At 43.5% G+C, this 20,174-nt stretch overlaps 1 protein-coding gene across 4 annotated transcripts; it reads right to left on the reverse strand.

Moving 5' to 3' along the window:
* Positions 1-2,870: 2,870 nt before the first annotated feature.
* mlc1 (modulator of VRAC current 1) lies at positions 2,871-20,128 on the reverse strand. 4 transcript variants are annotated; one of them, XM_064952971.1, is made up of 13 exons: positions 19,975-20,128; positions 15,720-15,834; positions 8,903-9,211; positions 8,485-8,574; positions 8,106-8,159; positions 6,584-6,685; positions 6,268-6,369; positions 5,232-5,303; positions 4,925-5,041; positions 4,676-4,732; positions 4,464-4,586; positions 3,987-4,148; positions 2,871-3,470 (listed from the first exon to the last, which is right to left on the reverse strand). In XM_064952971.1, the coding sequence occupies exons 3-13, from the start codon at positions 9,134-9,136 to the stop codon at positions 3,390-3,392; spliced, it is 1,194 nt and encodes a 397-aa protein (XP_064809043.1). In that variant the 5' UTR covers positions 9,137-9,211; positions 15,720-15,834; positions 19,975-20,128; the 3' UTR covers positions 2,871-3,389. The 4 variants fall into 4 exon arrangements, with proteins under 4 accessions (XP_064809043.1, XP_064809040.1, XP_064809041.1 ...); XM_064952968.1 differs by lacking the exon at positions 15,720-15,834 and adding an exon at positions 19,594-19,615; XM_064952969.1 differs by lacking the exon at positions 15,720-15,834 and adding an exon at positions 19,594-19,618.
* Positions 20,129-20,174: the final 46 nt, after the last annotated feature.

A 20,174-nucleotide genomic window follows, 5' to 3' on the forward strand; every position in this document is an offset into this window, starting at 1 on the left:
ATGGTAGGGGGTTAGGGTTTAGGGTAGGGACGTCCCAAGGATTCCGGATAGCACCAACCTTAAGGATTTCCTCATTCACCGGTAGGCTACGCTACTGTATGGAGCAGTCGCTGTCTGGCGTTTCAGGATGAGCGGAGCATTCAGTCAGTCAACCAATATTTCCTTGTTATGTAGGCATTATAACCCCCAGACTCATAATTTGAGCAGGTCTGTATGGACAGATCGCATAAGCGCGCCGGTGGGAGAACAGCCAGCAGCTAGACAGGGGACACTGCCATAACTCGCCTCAACCCCCCCAATCATGCCCCCCACCAGCAGCTGTGTTTTTGCTCAGGGGTGTACTGCGTCTGGATGTTATATGAAGGCAGTTTCTGGCAAGACAGGTCAGATCGATAGCAAGCCAGCAAGTGGCTCGCAAACGCGCAGCGAAGCCAAAGCGGGCCACTCCAGACTCCGTTCAGCGACATGTTAGATTACTAGCCGGTTTTCGCCGGTTCGGTGGCGCTCCTCACGACTGCTTCCAAATATAGGGTTTCCTCTCCGCCACTGCAGCGTCGCAATGGTGACCGAAGAAACAAATGTGTTGTCACAAGTGGCAGTGGCTTGAGGCAATGTTCTTCTTTTTTATGGGTTTGGCTTTACATAGAAAAGTTTCATCTATGTTTTGATCGATCTGCTGGTGAGATCTGCATGCACTTTTGATGAATAGGCCAGGCTATCTTTCACGCACCCTGTTTTTGGTGCTGAAACAACAAAGAGGACATCAAGTGGGAATAGGCTATGATTTATACTGAACAAAAATATAAATGCAACATTTCAAGTGTTGGACCCATGTTTCATGAGATGAAATAAAAAATCCCAGAAATGTTCCATACACACAAAAAGCTTATTTCTCTAACATTTTGTGACAAATTTGTTTGCATCCCTGTTAGTGAGTATTTCTCATTTGCCAAGATAATTCATCTACCTGACAGGTGTGGCATATCAAGAAGCTGATTAAACAGCATGATCATTACACAGGTGCACCTTGTGCTGGCGTGTAACCAAGAACACCAAGGTAACCTGCTTAAATGAATACTGACCCTTAGCACCAACCCAAAGCACTTCATGGTCTGTAGCCATTAAGCACTTTGAAAGGCTGGTCATCGCTCACATCAATACCATCATCCCAGAAACCCTAGACCCAGTCCAATTTGCATATCGCCCCAACAGATCCACAGATGATGCAATCTCTATTGCACACCACACTGCCCCCACCCACCTGGACAAAAGGAACACCTACATGATAATGCTGTTCATTGACTACAGCTCAGCATTCAACACGATAGTGCCCTCTAAGCTCATCACTAAGCTAAGGACCCTGAGACTAAACACCTCCCTCTGCAACTGGATCCTGGACTGCCTGACGGGCCGCCCCCAGGTTGTAAGGGTAGGCAACAACACATCTACCACACTTATCCTCAACACGCGGGCCCCTCAGGGGTGCGTGCTTAGTACCCTCCTGTAATCGCTGTTCACTCATGTCTGCGTGGCCAAGCATGACTCCAACACCATCATTAAGTTTGCTGACGATACAACGGTGGTAGGCCTGATCAATAATGAGACAGCCTATATGGAGGAAGTCAGAGACCTGGCTGTGTGGTACCAGGACAACAACCTCTCCCTCAACATGATCAAGACAAAGGAGATCATTGTGGATGTCAGGAAAAGGTGGGTAGAGCACGCCCTTATTCGACTAGGCTGTAGTGGAGCAGGTTGAGAGATTCATGTTCCTTGGTGTCCACATCACCAACAAACTATCATGGTCCAACACACCAAGACAGTAGTGAAGAGGGCATGACAACGACTATTCCCCCTCAGGAGACTGAAAATATTTGGCAAGGGTCCTCAGATCCTCAAAAAGTTCTACAGCTGCACCATTGAGAACTGGTTGCATCAAGCCTGTTATGGCAACTTCTCTGCCTCCGACCGCAAGGCACAACAGAGGGTAGCGCGTACGGCCCAGTACATACTTGGGGCCAAGCTTCCTGCCATCCAGAACCTCTATACCAGGCGGTGTCAGAGGAAGGCCCTAAAAATGGCCAAAGACTCCAGCCACCCTAGTCATAGACTGTTCGCTCTGCTATCACACAACAATTTATATTCCATAAGCTATCTCCAATGTCGTTTTAGAGAATTTGAAAGTCCGTCCAACCGGCTTCACAACCGCAGACCATGTGAAACCACTTGAGCCTAGGACCTCCACGTCTGGCTTCTTTACCTGCGGGATCGTCTAAGACCAGCCACCCGGACAGTTGATGAGTGTTTCTGTCTGTAATAAAGCCCTTTTTAGGGGAAAAAACCCATTCTGGTTGGCTGGGCCTGCTCTCCAGTGGGTGGGCCTGGCTCCCAAGTGGGTGGGCCTATGTCCTCCCAGGCCCACTCATGGCTGCGCCCCTGCCCAGTCATGTGAAATCCATAGATTAGGGCCTAATGAATTTATTTCAATTGACTGGTTTCCTTATATGAACTGTAACTCAGTAAAATCATTGAAATTGTTGCATGTTGCTTTTATATTTTTGCTCATTATAGATTACAACAAATGGTACAGTAATTCACAGCATTTCCAGACATTATCGAAGGAAGGAACTCAAGTGTTTAGCAATTCCCCACCAACAACCAAATTTGTTTTCTCAAAGTCACATATGACACCACTGTTTGCTGAACATTGTATCCCAACTTAGAAAGCTGAGTTGAGTATTTTGTGCCATTCGTATATTGTGACCGGAAAGACAAGTCAATAGCATAGTCTTCTTGGTGCTTCAGCACGTGCCAGACAGAAAAGGGGGATTGATAGATATGATCGTTCATAAAATGGTGAAGTGACATGATGCTGTATAAATTGTTTTATTTGTCGACATGACAGAAATACAATCACCAACTGTATCTAAAGAAGACAATAGTTTTACAGTAAAGAACTGAAGGTCTGTTGTATATGTAAATCTCCATGTAAATATCAATTAGACCTAAAGCTCTATATATAAAGATAACTACATACAGACAAAGACTGAAAGAATACTGTGCCGCAAATACAGTACAAGGAGACATGAGAGTACTCAATTGTCTACAGATTGTACACAGTAAGGAGATTGTTGTAGCATGTTTTAAAATGTAGACCTCAGAGATATGTGAATGCTTATGATGTCACACACTTCCTACTGTGTCCTTCCTCTCCATCCCCTCACTCTTTTGTCCTCCCCCTGTCCTTGCTCCTTTGATTTGATTTGATTTGCTCCTTTCCTTTTTCTTTTCTCTGACAGGGAAACTGACTGACGGTATTCATTATTTATTTTTTCTTCCTCTCCCTTGTCTGTCTTTTCTGTTTTGTCCTCCTTCTCCTCCTCCTCTGTTCACTGTGCCATTTGGACCACAACCGCCTTCCAGGCCTTGTCTTTGTCAAACTCCCGCAGTGTTCCATTGGATGCTTGTTGCTGAGTGAGCAAGATGGAGGGAGGGAAGAGGGAAGAGGGGATGGATAGGAAAGGAGAGGAGATCATTTAGAAAAGGAAATAGAGAGACAGAGCAGAGACAGTTATACAGTACTTTGTCACTGCAGTCTGCACACTGTCAATGCACAACATACTGTTTTTCCATGAATTACCAGCTTAGACATAGGCATCACTCCTCCTCACACATTACTGACATTTTCAGAGAGCTGGTGCATCTCTCACCTCAGTATGTCAAAGTATCAGTGACTCTTTGTCAGTGACTCTTCATCAGTGAATCTTCATCAGTGAGTCATAGAGCACAACATCTCATCTGCTAAAGATATGTGTGTGTGTGTGTGTGTGTGTGTGTCTGTGTGCATGCGTGCGTGTTTGAGAGAGAGACAGCATGAGGGAGAAAGAGAGAGAGAGAGAGACTGTATGCAATACGATAGAAGAGTGTTGGTCCTAGTTCATGTCTATGGGAGTCTGCATGACTGTGTGAACAGTATGTGTGTGTACCTCTGAGTGGAAGGCTGGGAGCTGCAGGCTGTCATCCCACTCTGGACCCCCCAAGCGGAGCTGGCTCTTGTAGGAGGCACAGTGCACCACGGTGGCCAGAGTCAGAACTGCCTGCACCAGCAGCAGCGCCATCAGAATCAGCAGCAGGATCTCATACGATTGCTAGGGACACACACATACATGTTGTATTGGTACATCATCTAAGTTACAACCACAGAATCATTCTTGAGCATGTTGCATGTCCCTTTGTCAAAACTTTGGGATTCACTCACTATCTGAGTTATAACCACCACATGAAATGCTCTGTATGATTTTATATTTCATTGAATTTCTCGATGGTCATTAGTTATATCTTGAGCATGTTTGTCAAAAACGGACAATGACTTTGAGCTGGATGCTTCCCCGAGGCAATCCTTCTGAGCTCATCCTATTTACACAGACTCTACCTACTGTGTCACAGAGCACTAGGCAGCTCACCTTGGCTGTAGGCACCTCATGCAGGAAGATGTCAATGAAACTGAGCACACTGCAGGAGAGGAAGCCTGAGGCTGAGAAGAGCAGTGGGGACGTCACACTGCTGATGGCAATCAGCATCTCCACCTGAGAGGTGGCGGGGGGATAAATAGTCTTCAGTGAGGTAGTGGTTGAGCGTGACACCTGTCCAGAATACATAACCTTTCAAAACTCACCAGACACTTGTTGGGGTATTCTGCCACGACATGGCTGGCAATGGCACTGGGGAAACACTGCAGAGACAGGGACCAAAATAGAGGCACAAGTGATTCGGTCTCTTACCCATTGCTGAGTCACAGACAGATTATTGGGTCATGAATGAAGACTGGGATGTGTCTGCATAACAATTAGCCTCTTTGGTGGGTACAACACTTTTTGGAACCACTGTTATATAGGCCCAATGTAACACAGGCAGCTTAACTCACAGCCACTAAGATCCAGAAGAAGGTGACAGACAGGTATGGACCAGGGAGCAAGACGTCCATGTTGAGAGCGATGATACCGCCAAACACAGCCGAGATTCCTACTATCACCTCAATCACCTTTCAGAAAATAGCAGTGACCATTGGGGTGCTGTATCAATGCTGGTGTACTGTGCTGAACAACAATGTAGCCGGCGTACGTGTGGTGTTTTAATGTACAAACATTAGAGCCACTGTTAAGAGTACATAGTAGAATGTGTAATAATGTATCTCATTCATGAACACAGAAACTCAGTGTCTATGTGCTCACAGAGTAGGCCTTTAGAAGTCGGGTGGGAAAGACGGCCGGTGTCAGAACCACAGGACCGTCATATGTCACGGGCTGAGGGAGAGAAAGGGAGGGAGAAGGAGGCGGTACAAAGTGGGGGAGAGGGAGAATCAGAGAGAGAGAGAATGGGAAGAGAGAGGACATACAGTGTGGAGGGGGAGAGAGAGGACATACAGTGCGGAGGGAGGGGAAGAGAGAGGACATACAGTGCGGACGGAGGGGGAGAGAGAGGACATACAGTGCGGAGGGAGGGGGAGAGAGAGGACATACAGTGCGGAGGGAGGGGGAGAGAGAGGACATACAGTGCGGACGGAGGGGGAGAGATAGGACATACAGTGCGGAGGGAGGGGGAGAGAGAGGACATACAGTGCGGAGGGAGGGGGAGAGAGAGGACATACAGTGCGGAGGGAGGGGGAGAGAGAGGACATACAGTGCGGAGGGAGGGGGAGAGAGAGGACATACAGTGCGGAGGGAGGGGGAGAGAGAGGACATTCAGTGTGGAGGGGGAGAGAGAGGACCCACAGTGTGGAGGGGGAGAGAGAGGACATACAGTGCAGAGGGAGGGGGAGAGAGAGGACATACAGTGTGGAGGGGGAGAGAGAGGACATACAGTGCAGAGGGAGGGGGAGAGAGAGGACATACAGTGCGGAGGAGGAGAGAGAGGACATACAGTGCGGAGGGAGGGGGAGAGAGAGGACATACAGTGTGGAGGGGGAGAGAGAGGACATACAGTGCAGAGGGAGGGGGAGAGAGAGGACATACAGTGCAGAGGGAGGGGGAGAGAGAGGACATACAGTGCGGAGGGAGGGGGAGAGAGAGGACATACAGTGCGGAGGGAGGGGGAGAGAGAGGACATACAGTGCGGAGGGAGGGGGAGAGAGAGGGATGGCATGTTATAATGACATGCAGACAAACAATCCTACACAGCACAGTATAAGAGAAATAAGAGTACAGCCAACGCATGCACATACTGTATATACTGTATACTGTTTCCCAGCTTTAACAATAACACACACACCTTCCTGTGGCTACAGCAGTCCTCTGCAGAGCGTGCAGACAGGATGACTGTACTGGCCATCAGCACCTCCAGCAGAATCAGCAGGATGAGGTTAAAGTTGATCTGAACAGCGGCGGGCCATGGGAGAGAAACAGAGGAGGGAAGAGAGATTGTCAGAGACAGGTAGAGAGATTCATTCAACATCTGTATCCTACAACGTGCATGTGTGTGTGATTGTAATGCAAGTCAGGTGTTAGCATATCATGCAAGCAAACAATTGAAGCCCCAAAAAGGCTTTGTCTTAGGGCAACTACATCCAGTAGTTGTGTAGACTCACATTGACAGCAGAGGGACTCAACACCAGCTTACAGCCAAACCACACCAGGCAAGTGGTCGTCACAGCGAAGGTGGACACAAATACCACCTGGAAATCTGACACCTGTCAATCACAGATGTAATATATATTATTAGCACCTACATCAGGGACATGTTGACAGTATTAAGGGGACATGTCAACAGTATTACGGGGACATGTTAACAGTATTAAGGGGACATGTTAACAGTATTATGGGGACATGTCAACAGTATTACGGGGACATGTTAACAGTATTAAGGGGACATGTTGACAGTATTACGGGGACATGTTAACAGTATTAAGGGGACATGTTAACATGTTGACAGTATTACGGGGGACATGTTAACAGTATTAAGGGGACATGTTAACAGTATTACGGGGACATGTTAACAGTATTAAGGGGACATGTTGACAGTATTAAGGGGACATGTTGACAGTATTAAGGGGACATGTTGACAGTATTAAGGGGACATGTTAACAGTATTAAGGGGACATGTTAACAGTATGTATTAATGGGGACATGTTGACAGTATTAAGGGGACATGTTGACAGTATTAAGGGGACATGTTGACAGTATTAAGGGGACATGTTGACAGTATTAAGGGGACATGTTGACAGTATTAAGGGGACATGTTAACAGTATTAAGGGGACATGTTAACAGTATTACGGGGACATGTTAACAGTATTAAGGGGACATGTTGACAGTATTAAGGGGACATGTTGACAGTATTAAGGGGACATGTTGACAGTATTAAGGTGACATGTTAACAGTATTATGCGGACATGTTGACAGTATTAAGGGGACATGTTGACAGTATTAAGGGGACATGTTGACAGTATTAAGGGGACATGTTGAGAGTATTAAGGGGACATGTTGAGAGTATTAAGGGGACATTTTGACAGTATTATGGGGACATTCTGACAGTATTAAGGGGACATGTTGACAGTATTAAGGGGACATGTTGGCAGTATTACGGGGACATTCTGACACTATTAAGGGGACATTCTGACAGTATTAAGGGGACATTCAGACAGTATTAAGGGGACATTCTTACAGTATTAAGGGGATATTCTGACAGTATTAAGGGAACATTCTGACATTATTACGGGGACATTCTTACAGTATTAAGGGAACATTCTGACATTATTACGGGGACATGTTTGCAGTATTAAGGGGACATTCTGACAGTATTAAGGGGACATTCTGATATTATTACGGGGACATGTTTACAGTATTAAGGGGACATTCTGATATTATTACGGGGACATGTTTACAGTATTAAGGGGACACGTTGACCGTATTATGGGGACATGTTTACAGTATTAAGGGTAAGGGGACACGTTGACATTATTATGGGGACACGTTGACATTATTACGGGGACATGTTTACAGTATTAAGAGGACATTCTGACAGCATTAGCTCAGTGGCCCCTGGATAACACTCATGCAACAAACGCACATTTGCTCATTGAGTAGCGTAAGCCTATTTGTTGTGTACTCACTGCAACATGATGGTTCTTGGCAATGGCAAAGCTAACAACTGCTGCCGGGACACTCTGAAACAAACACACACACAAATACTGATCTCACTCTGTAGCTCTCAAGCCTGGCACGCATGATTACACAAATATAGTACATACTCTCAATATTTGCTTGCCTGCAGTGCTATGCTGTTTCATAGGCACCAGGTGTTAAACGTTTTTGTAACTGAGCAGATTTGTCTTTATTTTAATGAACATGATTAGAAGCACATGTCTCTGCTCTTGTAAGGGTTCTATTTTGAAGGTACTGTACTATCAAGTAACGATACTTATCATAATAATAACAACGATCATGAGGATCAGCCTGTTTTCAGACTCTGGTCAGCTGAGAGCCACTCACCGAGCCTGCAGCACAGCGCAGATAGTCCATAGCAGCAGGGAACACATTGCCCAGGTAGAGAGAGAAGCCTGCTGTGACCAACAGACTGCTCTGTGAACCACACACACGCGCACACACACACACCGCACAATGGTTAGCATGTAAACTGCCAAGAGGAGAGGTCACTTACCAAAAAGTTGTCTCCCCCACCCCTGTTCTCTTTTCTCTCACCCCTGTGAGGAGGTTGTACATTCCCCCTTTGAGGGATGATTTTATGCTCGTGTTTTTCTGTCTTCAAACCCGAATGTGAATGGAATAACCAGATGTATGGGCTCTCTCTAACCAATCAAGGGCATTGAGTAATCAATTACAGCAGCACTGGGTTTTTGGAATACCACATTCGTCCATCCCTTTAACTCTTGACCTCCCGACCTCTCACCCCAATGAGGACGCTGTAGAGCCAGGTCCTGTAGCTGAGGCAGGGGTGCATGGGCTTCTCAGAGTGGGCAAGCTGCAGGTCACTGGCCCTCACGTCCACCGTGTAGCTCTCTGGCCGCTCCCTCTCCGCACACCCCCGCCGGCCCACCGTACCCCCGCCACCCCCCCTCTCCAGCGTGGGCATCTGGGTGTAGCTGAACTCCTCCATGGCAGACAGATCGTCCCGCTGCATCATAGTGAGAGATGAGTGACAGCGCCCCCAGATAGTCCAATGGGACGGTCACACTGGGTCTGAGGAACCTGTGTGTGTCTGGCAGAGCGGACATGAACCTGTTACTGCAGTGGGTTAAATCTTCCTGGGGTCCAAACACATTAAGGCACTTACATTACATATAAAACAAAATATAAAACAGTACATCATATAACATTATTACACCACTACACATCTACAATACAAAAATGGATAATACCACCATACAGCGCTATTTCAATGTAGGTGTGTGTAGAGTACTAGCGTTTGTCTGCATATGCACGTGGCTGTACCTGTGTATGTGTCTCTTCCCAGTCCCCGCTGTTCCATGAGGGGTATTTTTATCTATTTTTTAAATCTGATTCTACTGCTTGCATCAGTTACCCGATGAGGAATAGAGTTCCATGTAGTCATGTCTCTATGTAGTACTGTGCGCCTCCCATAGTCTATTCTGGATTTGGGGATTGTGAAGAGACCTCTGGTGGCATGTCTTGTGAGGTATGCATGGGTGTCTGAGCTGTGTGCTATTAGTTTATACAGACAGCTCGGTACATTCAGCTTGTCAACACTTCTTACAAAAACAAGTAGTGATGAAATCAATCTCTCCTCCACTTTGAGCCATGAGAGATTGACATGCATATCAATAATGTTAGCTCCTGCTGTACATTTAAGGGCCAGCTGTGCTAACCTGTTCTGAGCCAATTGTAATTTTCCTAAGTCACTCTTTGTGGCACCTGACCACACGACTGAACAGTAGTCCAAGTGTGACAAAACTAGGGCCTGTAGGACTCTCCCCATCTTAGCTACCGTTGTATCAACATGTTTTGACCATGCAGTTTATAATCCATTGTTACTCCAAGCAGTTTAGTCATCTCAATTTACTCAATTTCCACGTTATTCATTACAATATTTAGTTTAGGTTTAGGGATGAGTGAATGATTTGTCCCAAATACAATGCTTCTAGTTTTTTAAAATATATTTAAGACTAACTTATTCCTTGCCACCCATTCTAGTACAAACTGCAGCTCTTTGAAACGTCTTGAAGCTAGGGGACACTATTTTTATGTTTGGAAAAATAACGTTCCCAAAGTAAACAGCCTATTTCTCAGGACAAGATGCTAGAATATGCATATAATTGACAGATTAGGATAGAAAACACAAGTTTCCAAAACTGTCAAAATATGGTCTGTGAGTATAACAGAACTGATATTGCAAGCGAAACCCTGAGAAAAATCAAACCAGGAAGTGGCATCTATTTTGAAAACTCCATGTTCCATAGCCTCCCATTGCTCCATTTAAAGGGATATCAACCAGATTCCTTTTCCTATCGCTTCCTCAAGGTGTCAACAGTCTTCAGACATAGTTTCAGGCTTTTATTTTGAAAAATGAGTCAGAATGATAACATCACGTCGTGGTCACATGAGTTTTGCTCGCGCAACAGACTTTGGATAGGTATTGCTTTTCCCTCTCTACTGTGAAAGACATTTGCGGTTGATATATTATCGATTATATATTTTAAAAACAACCTGAGGATTGATTATAAAAACTGTTTGACATGTTTCTGTGGACATTACGGATATTATTTGGAATTTGTCTGTGTTGTCGTGACCGCTCTTTCCTGTGGATTTCTGAACATAACGCGCCAAACAAACTGAGGTATTTTAGATATAAAAATAATCTTTATGGAACAAAAGGAACATTTGTTGTGTAACTGGGAGTCTCGTAAGTGAAAACATCCGAAGATCATCAAAGGTAAATGATTCATTTGATTGCTTTTCTGATTTTTGTGACCAAGCTACCTGATGCTAAGTGTACTTAATGTTTTGTCATGCGATCGATAAACTTACACAAACGCTTGGATTGCTTTCGCTGTAAAGCATAATTTCAAAATCTGAGACGACAGGTGGATTAACAAAAGGCTAAGCTGTGTTTTGCAATATTGCACTTATGATTTCATGAATATAAATATTTTTAGTAATATTATTTGACTGAGACGCTATGCCATTCAGCGGTTGCTGATGACAATTATCCCACTTAAGGGATGGGTAGCGTCAAGAAGTTAAGTGTTGCAGTCATTTAAGTAGATGTAGACACATTGGCTTTACTCAAAGTCAGTGGCATGTCATTAGTAAAGTGCAAAAATTTGTAAGGGGCCTAGACAGCTGCCCTGGGGAATTCATGATTCTACCTGGATTATGTTGGAGATGCTTCCATTAAAGAACACACCCTCTGTGTTCTGTTAGACAGGTAACTCTTTATCCACAATATAGGGGGTGGTGGTGTAAAGCCATAACACATATGTTTTTCCAGCAGCAGACTATGATCGATAATGTCAAAAGTCACACTGAAGTCTAACAAAACAGCCCCCACAATCTTTTCATCATCAATTTCTCTCAACCAATCACCAGTCATTTGAGTAAGTGCTGTGCTTGTTGAATGTCCTTCCCTATAAGCGTGCTAAAAGTTCGTTGCCAATTTGTTTACTGTAAAATAGCATTGTATCTGGTCAAACACAATTTTTTCCAAAGTTTACTAAGGGTTGGTAACAGGTTGATTGGTCGGCTATTTGAGCCAGTAAAGGGGGCTTTACTATTCTTAGGTAGCGGAATGACTTTTACTTCCCTCCAGGCCCGAGGGCACACACTTTCTAGTAGGCTTAGATTGAAGATATGGCAAATAGGAGTGGCAATATCATGCGCTATTATTCTCAGTAATTTTCCATTCAAGTTGTCAGACCCTGGTGGCTTATCATTGTTGATAGAAACATTTACAAGGGTTCCAAAAGGGTTCTTCAGCTGTCCCCATAAGAGAACCCATTTTGGTACCCAAAGAATCCAAAAGGGTTCTAACCACAACCAAAAATGGTTATTCAAAGGGTTCTCCTATGGGGACAGCCAATGACGGACTGGCCATCTGGAGCACCGGGAGTTTTCCCAGTGGGCCGCTTGACAATTGGGGCCCATGCAACACAAAATATAAATTACCCCAGCCCCTGCTTAAATTCAAATAACCTACTAAGTGCTGTGTGTCTGACTGGCCCATGCGACTGACTGGCCTATCTGTCAGCCTCTCTCTGCCGTGCCAATTACTTTTGGTCCAGTCTATTCTATCTTTACCTGGGCACCGCCCCTTTTCCCATCTCTGTTAATTAGGGCACAAATCCCGATAACGGGATCGATTTGACAACAGCCAACAACAGAAATCCCATAATTCAAATTCCTCAAACATACAAGTATTATACACCATTTTAAAGATAAATCTGTTGTTAATCCAACCACAGTGTCTGATTTCAAAAAGGCTTTACAACGAAAGCATACCATGCGATTATGTTAGGTCAGCGCCTAGTCACAAAAAACATCAATTTTCCAGAGGAGAGGAGTCACAAAAAGCAGAATTAGAGATAAAATGAATCACTAACCTTTGATGATCTTCATCAGATGGCACCCATAGGACTTCATGTTACACAATGCATGTATGTTTTGTTCGATGAAGTTCATATTTATATCCAAAAATCTCAGTTTACATTGGCGCGTTGTGTTCAGTAATGTTTTGCCTCCAAAACATCCGGTGATTTTGCAGAGAGCCACATCAATTTACAGAAATACTCATCATAAATGATGATGAAAGATACAAGTGTTTTACATAGAATTAAAGATACACTTCTCCTTAATGCAACCGCTGTGTCAGATTTCAAAAAAGCTTTACAGCAAAAGCACACCATGCGATCAAAAAAGTTCCATTACAGTTCGTAGAAACATGTCAAACGATGTATATAATCAATCTTTAGGATGTTTTTATCTCAAATCTTCAATAATATTCCAACAGGACAATTCCTTTGTCATAATAAAGGAAAGGGACTGGAGCTCGTGCTCACGGCCGCGCGCGTGACTAAACTAAAGTCTTTCAGCCAGACCACTGGTTGAAACAGCTGTTATTCACTCCCCTTTCACAATAGAAGCCTGAAACAACGTTCTAAAGACTGTTGACATCTAGTGGAAGCCCTAGGAAGTGCAATCTGACCGCATTTACATTGGATATTGGATGGGCAATCACTTGAAAAACTACAAACCTTAGATTTCCCCCTTCCTGGTTGGATTTTTCTCAAGTTTTTGCCTGCCATATGAGTTCTGTTATACTGACAGACATTATTTTAACAGTTTTGGAAACTTTAGAGTGTTTTCTATCTAAATCTACTATGCATATTCTAGCTTCTGGGCCTGAGTAACAGGCAGTTTACTTAAGGCACGCTTTTCATCCGGACGTGAAAATACTGCCCCCTTGCATAAGAGGTTAAGTGGTGACATTTGGATAAATAGTGGAGTGGAGCAAAATGGACAAACTAAAAGAGAAAAACGTAAAAGGTGGTGCTGATAAGCAGAGGAAGAAGAGGTTGAAGTCCCTTGCGGCTGATGCAGCCAAATGTTTTAAAATAACAAATTATTAATTTGGCGCCGTTACCAGTCAATCATCTCAGCCTAGTGAGCCTGAAGGCACTGACAGCAGAGAGGAGAGAGAGAGCAGAGAGAGAGCAGCCCATTGAGCCCAGCAATAGTCAAGGTTTTGCAGCTGAAGCGGTAAGACAGAAGGCAATAGGGAGAAGATAAGCAATGTTTGGGTTTAGCTAGCTGGCTATTTAGCTATATCGGGTGCCTTTTGTTGAAACAAGCGCTCGTCAATGTCACTTTTTGTGAACAGACCAATCACAGCCTGGATGGGGCTGGACATTAAAACAAGTTTGACGTACTACAGCAATCTTTCGAAATGTTGAAGTCATTGTTATGCATGAATGGTTATGATTATTGACAAGTTAGTACTTAGAGACTAACCACCAATGTACAGTCGTGTCCAAAAAGTTTTGAGAATGACACAAATATTAATTTCCACAAAGTTTGCTGCTTCAGTGTCTTTAGATATTTTTGTCAGATGTTACTATGGAATACAACATTATAATTACAAGCATTTCATAAGTGTCAAAGGCTTTTATTGACAATTACATGAAGTTTATGCAAAGAGTCAATGTATGCAGTGTTGACCCTTCTGGCCATGGACCCAAAATATCGAAGTTTTGTTCCCCGAGCCACTTAGTTATCACTTTTGCCTTATGGCAAGGTGCTCCATCATGCTGGAAAAGGCATTGTTCATCACCAAACTGTTCCTGGATGGTTGGGAGAATTTGCTCTCGGAGGATGTGTTGGTACCACTCTTTATTCATGGCTGTGTTCTTAGGCAAAATTGTGAGTGAGCCCACTCCCTTGGCTGAGAAGCAACCCCATTCATGAATGGTCTCAGGATGCTTTACAGTTGGCATGACACAGGACTGATGGTAGCGCTCACCTTGTCTTCTCCGGACAAGCTTTTGTCCGGATGCCCCAAACAATCGGAAAGGGGATTCATCAGAGGAAATGACTTTACCCAAGTCCTCAGCAGTCCAAACCCTGTACCTTTTGCAGAATATCAGTCTGTCCCTGATGTTTTTCCTGGAGAGAAGTGGCTTCTTTGCTGCCATTCTTGACACCAGGCCTTCCTCCAAAAGTCTTCGCCTCACTGTGCATGCAGATGCACTCACACCTGCCTGCTGCCATTCTTGAGAAAGCTCTGTACTGGTGGTGCCACGATCCCGCAGCTGAATCAACTTTAGGAGACAGTCCTGGCACTTGCTGGACTTTCTTGGGCGCCATGAAGCCTTCTTCACAACAATTGAAGTTCTTGATGATCTGATAAATTGTTGATTTAGGTGCAATCCTACCTTCAGCAATATCCTTGCCTGTGAAACCCTTTTGTGCAAAGCAAAAATGACGACACGTGTTTCCTTGCAGCTAACTATGGTTGACAGAGGAAGAACAATGATTCCAAACACCACCCTCTTTTTGAAGCTTCCAGTCTGTTCTTCAAACTCAATCAGCATGACAGAATGATATCCAGCCTTGTCCTCGTCAACACTCACACCTATCTTAATGAGAGAATCACTGACATGATGTCAACTGGTCCTTTTGTGGAAGGGCTGAAATGCAGTGGAATTTTTGGGGGGGGATTCAGTTCATTTGCATGGCAAAGAGGGACTTTGCAATTAATTGCAATTCATCTGATCACTCTTCATAACATTCTGGAGTATATGCAAATTGCCATCATACATACTGAGGCAGCAGACTTTGTGAAAATGTATATTTGTGTCATTCTCAAAACTTTTGCCTTGACTGTAGACCATTTTTCTTGCAAAAGGATTTAACGATGGAACAAAACCTAAAAAAATTATAAACGTTGGTTATGTATTTCTTAACAACATAGCTGTGTTCTTCCGTGAATCCTACCAGAGGATGAACATTTGGGAGAAGGAGAGCAAGGACCAAAGACACAGACGTCTTGCTCCAATTGGAGAGACACGCTGGTGGGCTAAAGACAGTGCCTTAAAGAAGGTCTTTGGAACTTTTGGAAATCCAGATGAGGGTCTGTATGTTGATGTCCTTCTCACTCTTTCAACCATACAAGATCAGAAAAATATCAACATCATTGCATGGGTCAAGGCACAAGGATAGATTGAGGGGTTGCTGAAGTATGAAACAATACTTACAGCTCAGATATTCCTCAGAATTATTCAGGTCACCTCACCAGTCTCAAAATATCTTCAAACAAGTGGAATGGACATTCTGTCTGCGCATCGTATGGATGTGTCTACAGAGGAGCAGCTGAAAGGAACATCAAGAGATTTTGAAAAAGTCAAGGCTGCTGCAAACACATTTGTCCAGTGGGCCAACAGAAAGTTGCAGGAACGGGATGAGGAAACAGAGCTAGGAGTTAGAGACCACTTTGCCAACGAAAAGGGCTAGAAAGAAGGAAACCATGCCTGGAGAGATGGCACAAGATGAGACTTGGGCATACAGGATTGGTGTCCATAATCAAATTCTGGATACAATTATAGATAGCATCCATCAGCAATTTCTGAGTAATGGCACTTTGTATGCCGAAATGGCTCTTCTGGACCCTAAAAACTTTAGTCAGCTAACATCCAGTGCCAGTGGCCTTCCACAGACAACCCTTCAATAACTAAGACAATGTTTGATCAAATCTGACAGCAGAGCAACGGTGACCAATTTACATAGTGAGCTCATGAGTCTGGTAGAACAGTGGACGAGGTTAAAACTTCTTGGTGACAGGGGGCAGTATTGAGTAACTTGGATGAATAAGGTGCCCAGAGTAAACTGCCTGCTACTCTGTCCCAGATGCTAATATATGCATATTATTATTAGTATTGGATAGAAAACACTCTGAAGTTTCTAAAACTGTTTGAATGATGTCTGTGAGTATAACAGAACTCATATGGCAGGTGGAAACCTGAGACAAATCCAACCAGGAAGTGCGAAATCTGAGGTTTTGTAGTTTCATTTAAGTGATTGCCTATCCAATATGCTGTGTCTATGGGGCCAGCTTGCACTTCCCAAGGCTTCCAGCAGATGTCAATAGTCTTTAGAAAGTTAGAAAGGCTTCTATTGTGGAAGGGTGTCGAATAAGAGCTGTTTCAACAAGTGGACTAGGCTGTGGCCAATCAGTTGTTTACTGCGCGGTCACCCCGTTCCTTCTTTTTCCTCTGTAATGAATACGCTATTGTCCTGTTGGAATATTATTGAAGATTTATTATAAATAGACCCTAAGGATTGATTGTAAACATCGTTTGACATGTTTCTACAAACTGTAATGGAACTCTTTTGACTTTTCGTCTGGATTTTGCACTCGCGCACTGTGCCTTTGGAATAGTGAACTAAACGCGCGAACAAAACGGGGGTATTTGTTTTTAAATATGAACTTAATCGAACAAAACAAACATTTCTTGTGGAAGTGGGAGTCCTGGGACGACATTCCAACGAAGATCAGCAGGTAAGGTAAGTGAAGATTTTTAATGCTATTTATGACTTTTGTTGACTCCACAATTTGGCGGGTAGCTGTATGGCTTGCTTTTGTGGCTGAACGCTGTTCTCAGATTATTGAATATTGTGCTTTTGAAGTAAAGCTCTTTTGAAATCTGACATAGTGGTTGCATTAAGAACAAGTTTTTCTTTAATTCTATGTAAAACATGTATCTTTCATCAAAGTTTAGGATGAGTATTTCTGTTATTTGATGTGGCTCTCTGCAATTTCTCCAGGTGTTTTGGAGGCACTTCTGAACATGGCATCAATGTAAACTAAGGTTTTTGGATATAAATATGAACTTGATCGAACAAAACATACATGTATTGTGTAACATTGAGTCCTGAGAGTGTCATCTGATGAAGATCGTCAAAGGTTAGTGATTAATTTGATCTATATTTCTGCTTTTTGTGACACCTCTCTTTGGTTGGAAAATGGCTGAATGCTTTCTGTGACTAGTTGCTGACCTAACATAATGATATGTTCTGCTTTCGCCGAAAAGCCTTTTTGAAATCGGACGCCGTGGTTGGATTAATGAGAAGTGTATATTTAAAATGGTCTAAAATACTTGTATGGTTGAGGAATTTTAATTATGCGATTTTTGTTGTTTTGAATTTGGCGCCCTGCAATTTCACTGGCTGTTGGCGAGGTGGGACGCTACCGTCCCGAACGATCCCAGAGAGGTCAAAATAATCGTGATTTGAAGAATACACCACCAGGACTATGGAGGACTATGGACCTGAAGGAAATGAAGATGATGTAGAGATGGTGAACAAGAGCTGTTCATCTTGCAAGGACTGTCCAGTGTGTTGCTACCATATTCTTAGACAGTACAACCTATTGACCGACACATACCACATCCTGGGTCTTGCTTACAAGTTCCTACTTACCCTGTCAGTAACCCAGGTAGCTTGCGAGCGGAGCTTCTCTACTCTGAAATTCATCAACAGTAGGCAAAGGAGCACTCTATCTCAACAGCACCTGGAGGCTTTTATGGTCATGGCTACTGAGTGAGATGTTTTAACGGCCCTAGACCATGACCTGGTTATAGATGGCATTGCTGAGAGAAGTGAGCTGCTGCAGAAATGGCTAAATGGCTAAATGCTCTAGTCGGCTGGCCCTCGCTACATATTCGTCGCAAGACCCACTGGCTCCAGGTCGTCTACAAGGCCATGCTAGGTAAAGCTCCGCCTTATCTCAGTTCACTGGTCACGATGGCAACACCCATCCGTAGCACGCGCTCCAGCAGGTGTATCTCACTGATCATCCCTAAAGCCAACACCTCATTCGGCCGCCTTTCGTTCCAGTACTCTGCTGCCTGTGACTGGAACGAATTGCAAAAATCGCTGAAGTTGGAGACCTTTATCTCCCTCACCAACTTCAAACATCAGCTATCTGAGCAGCTAACCGATCGCTGCAGCTGTACATAATCTATTGGTAAATAGCCCACCCATTTTCACCTACCTCATCCCCACAGTTTTTATTTATTTACTTTTCTGCTCTTTTGCACACCAATAACTCTACCTGTACATGATCATTTATCAATCCAGTGTTAATCTGCAATTATTGTAATTATTCGCCTACCTCCTCATGCCTTTTGCACACATTGTATATAGACTCCCCTTTTTTTCTACTGTGTTATTGACTTGTTAATTGTTTACTCCATGTGTAACTGTGTTGTCTGTTCACACTGCTATGCTTTATCTTGGCCAGGTCGCAGTTGTAAATGAGAACTTGTTCTCAACTAGCCTACCTGGTTAAATAAAGGTGAAATAAAAAATAAATAAAAAAACAAGGTAGGAAATATGTTTATTTTAATTTTATTCTATGACTTGCCTACTCACCCGTCTTTTCACCCACAAATTTCTTCCTGTATTATTAATTTTACTGGTCAGATGGTTCCAGAGATTCTTGCCACCTAGCTGCCAGTGTCATTGTGCCAATATGTGCTCCTTCCAGCCAGCCTCCCCCTAAGAGCAACACATCCCCCTTGTTCTATTTTACATCTATTTTACTAAAGTCGTTATTATAAATATTGTTCAGTAATCTTGTTTTTCATAAAGTGTGGCGTGGGTTGTGTGGATGGTGGTGTATCGCTGGGGGGTTTTGGTGGGCCGGTCTGAGTCAAAAAGTCCAGGGCCATTTTTCATTCCCAGTTCGTCCCTGGGGACAGCCGAAGAACCCTTTAAGGTTCTAGATAGACCCTTTTTTCTAAGAGTGTAGAAACACGGGCTTTAGGCAGTTTTTTGTTGTTGAATAATGTTGATTAATTATGAAAATATGAAAAATATGAATAACATTCCACCCATGGTCATTTGACTGCAGGAAAGGGCTCCAACACTTTGTCAGAAGTACAGAATCAGTATCTGAATCAAATTATAATTTATTGTGTGACATTCAGGCACTTTGAGGAATCAGAATCGGGATCAAACAATAACATCAATATCTTTGGTTCTTTAGGGAGATAAAATGGCTGCACAAATTATCAGTTGATAAATACGGATTTTGCACAAAGTGTCATAAGACAAAATAGTTTTCTTTACCATTAATCTTGATTTCTTGAATCTTCTTTCCAATGAAAAATATAGAAGATCAACAAGATGTATTATGAGTTATATTCATCAAAGTAGTTCAGACTAAACAACATCTGAGAGCATTATGTACCTCTGGGTGAAAATAGTGTGTAGGAAAAATAGGTATAAGTTTAAGTGGATAGAAGATAAAAATGGGATATCAAGGAACAAGATCAATACAAATGGAAGTACACGCAAATAAATGTTCACACATCAATGAATCCTACAGAACTTCAAAAACAACACCCACTCCCCTCTCTCTTACAGGTCTCATCTGACTCAAACACCCCCCTTTTCACCCTCTCCTTCCCCTCCTCATCTCCCGTTCCCTTGTCTTCCTCTCCCACTCACCTGTTTAGTTGTCCGTCTTGTAGTATCTCCCCAACTTATCTACCCACAAGATCTCTCTCAAAGAACACACAGCAATTTTATAATCCCATATAGAAGACACTTGTTTTTGTCGTTCGGAAAGCAGTTTCTTCCCTCTCCCCCTCTCTCTCCCTCCCTCTCCCACTCTCACCCTCCCTCTCTCTCACACTCTTTAGAAGAGA

Source organism: Oncorhynchus masou, chromosome 31, assembly GCF_036934945.1.
Source record: "Oncorhynchus masou masou isolate Uvic2021 chromosome 31, UVic_Omas_1.1, whole genome shotgun sequence".
Lineage (NCBI taxonomy): Eukaryota > Metazoa > Chordata > Actinopteri > Salmoniformes > Salmonidae > Oncorhynchus > Oncorhynchus masou.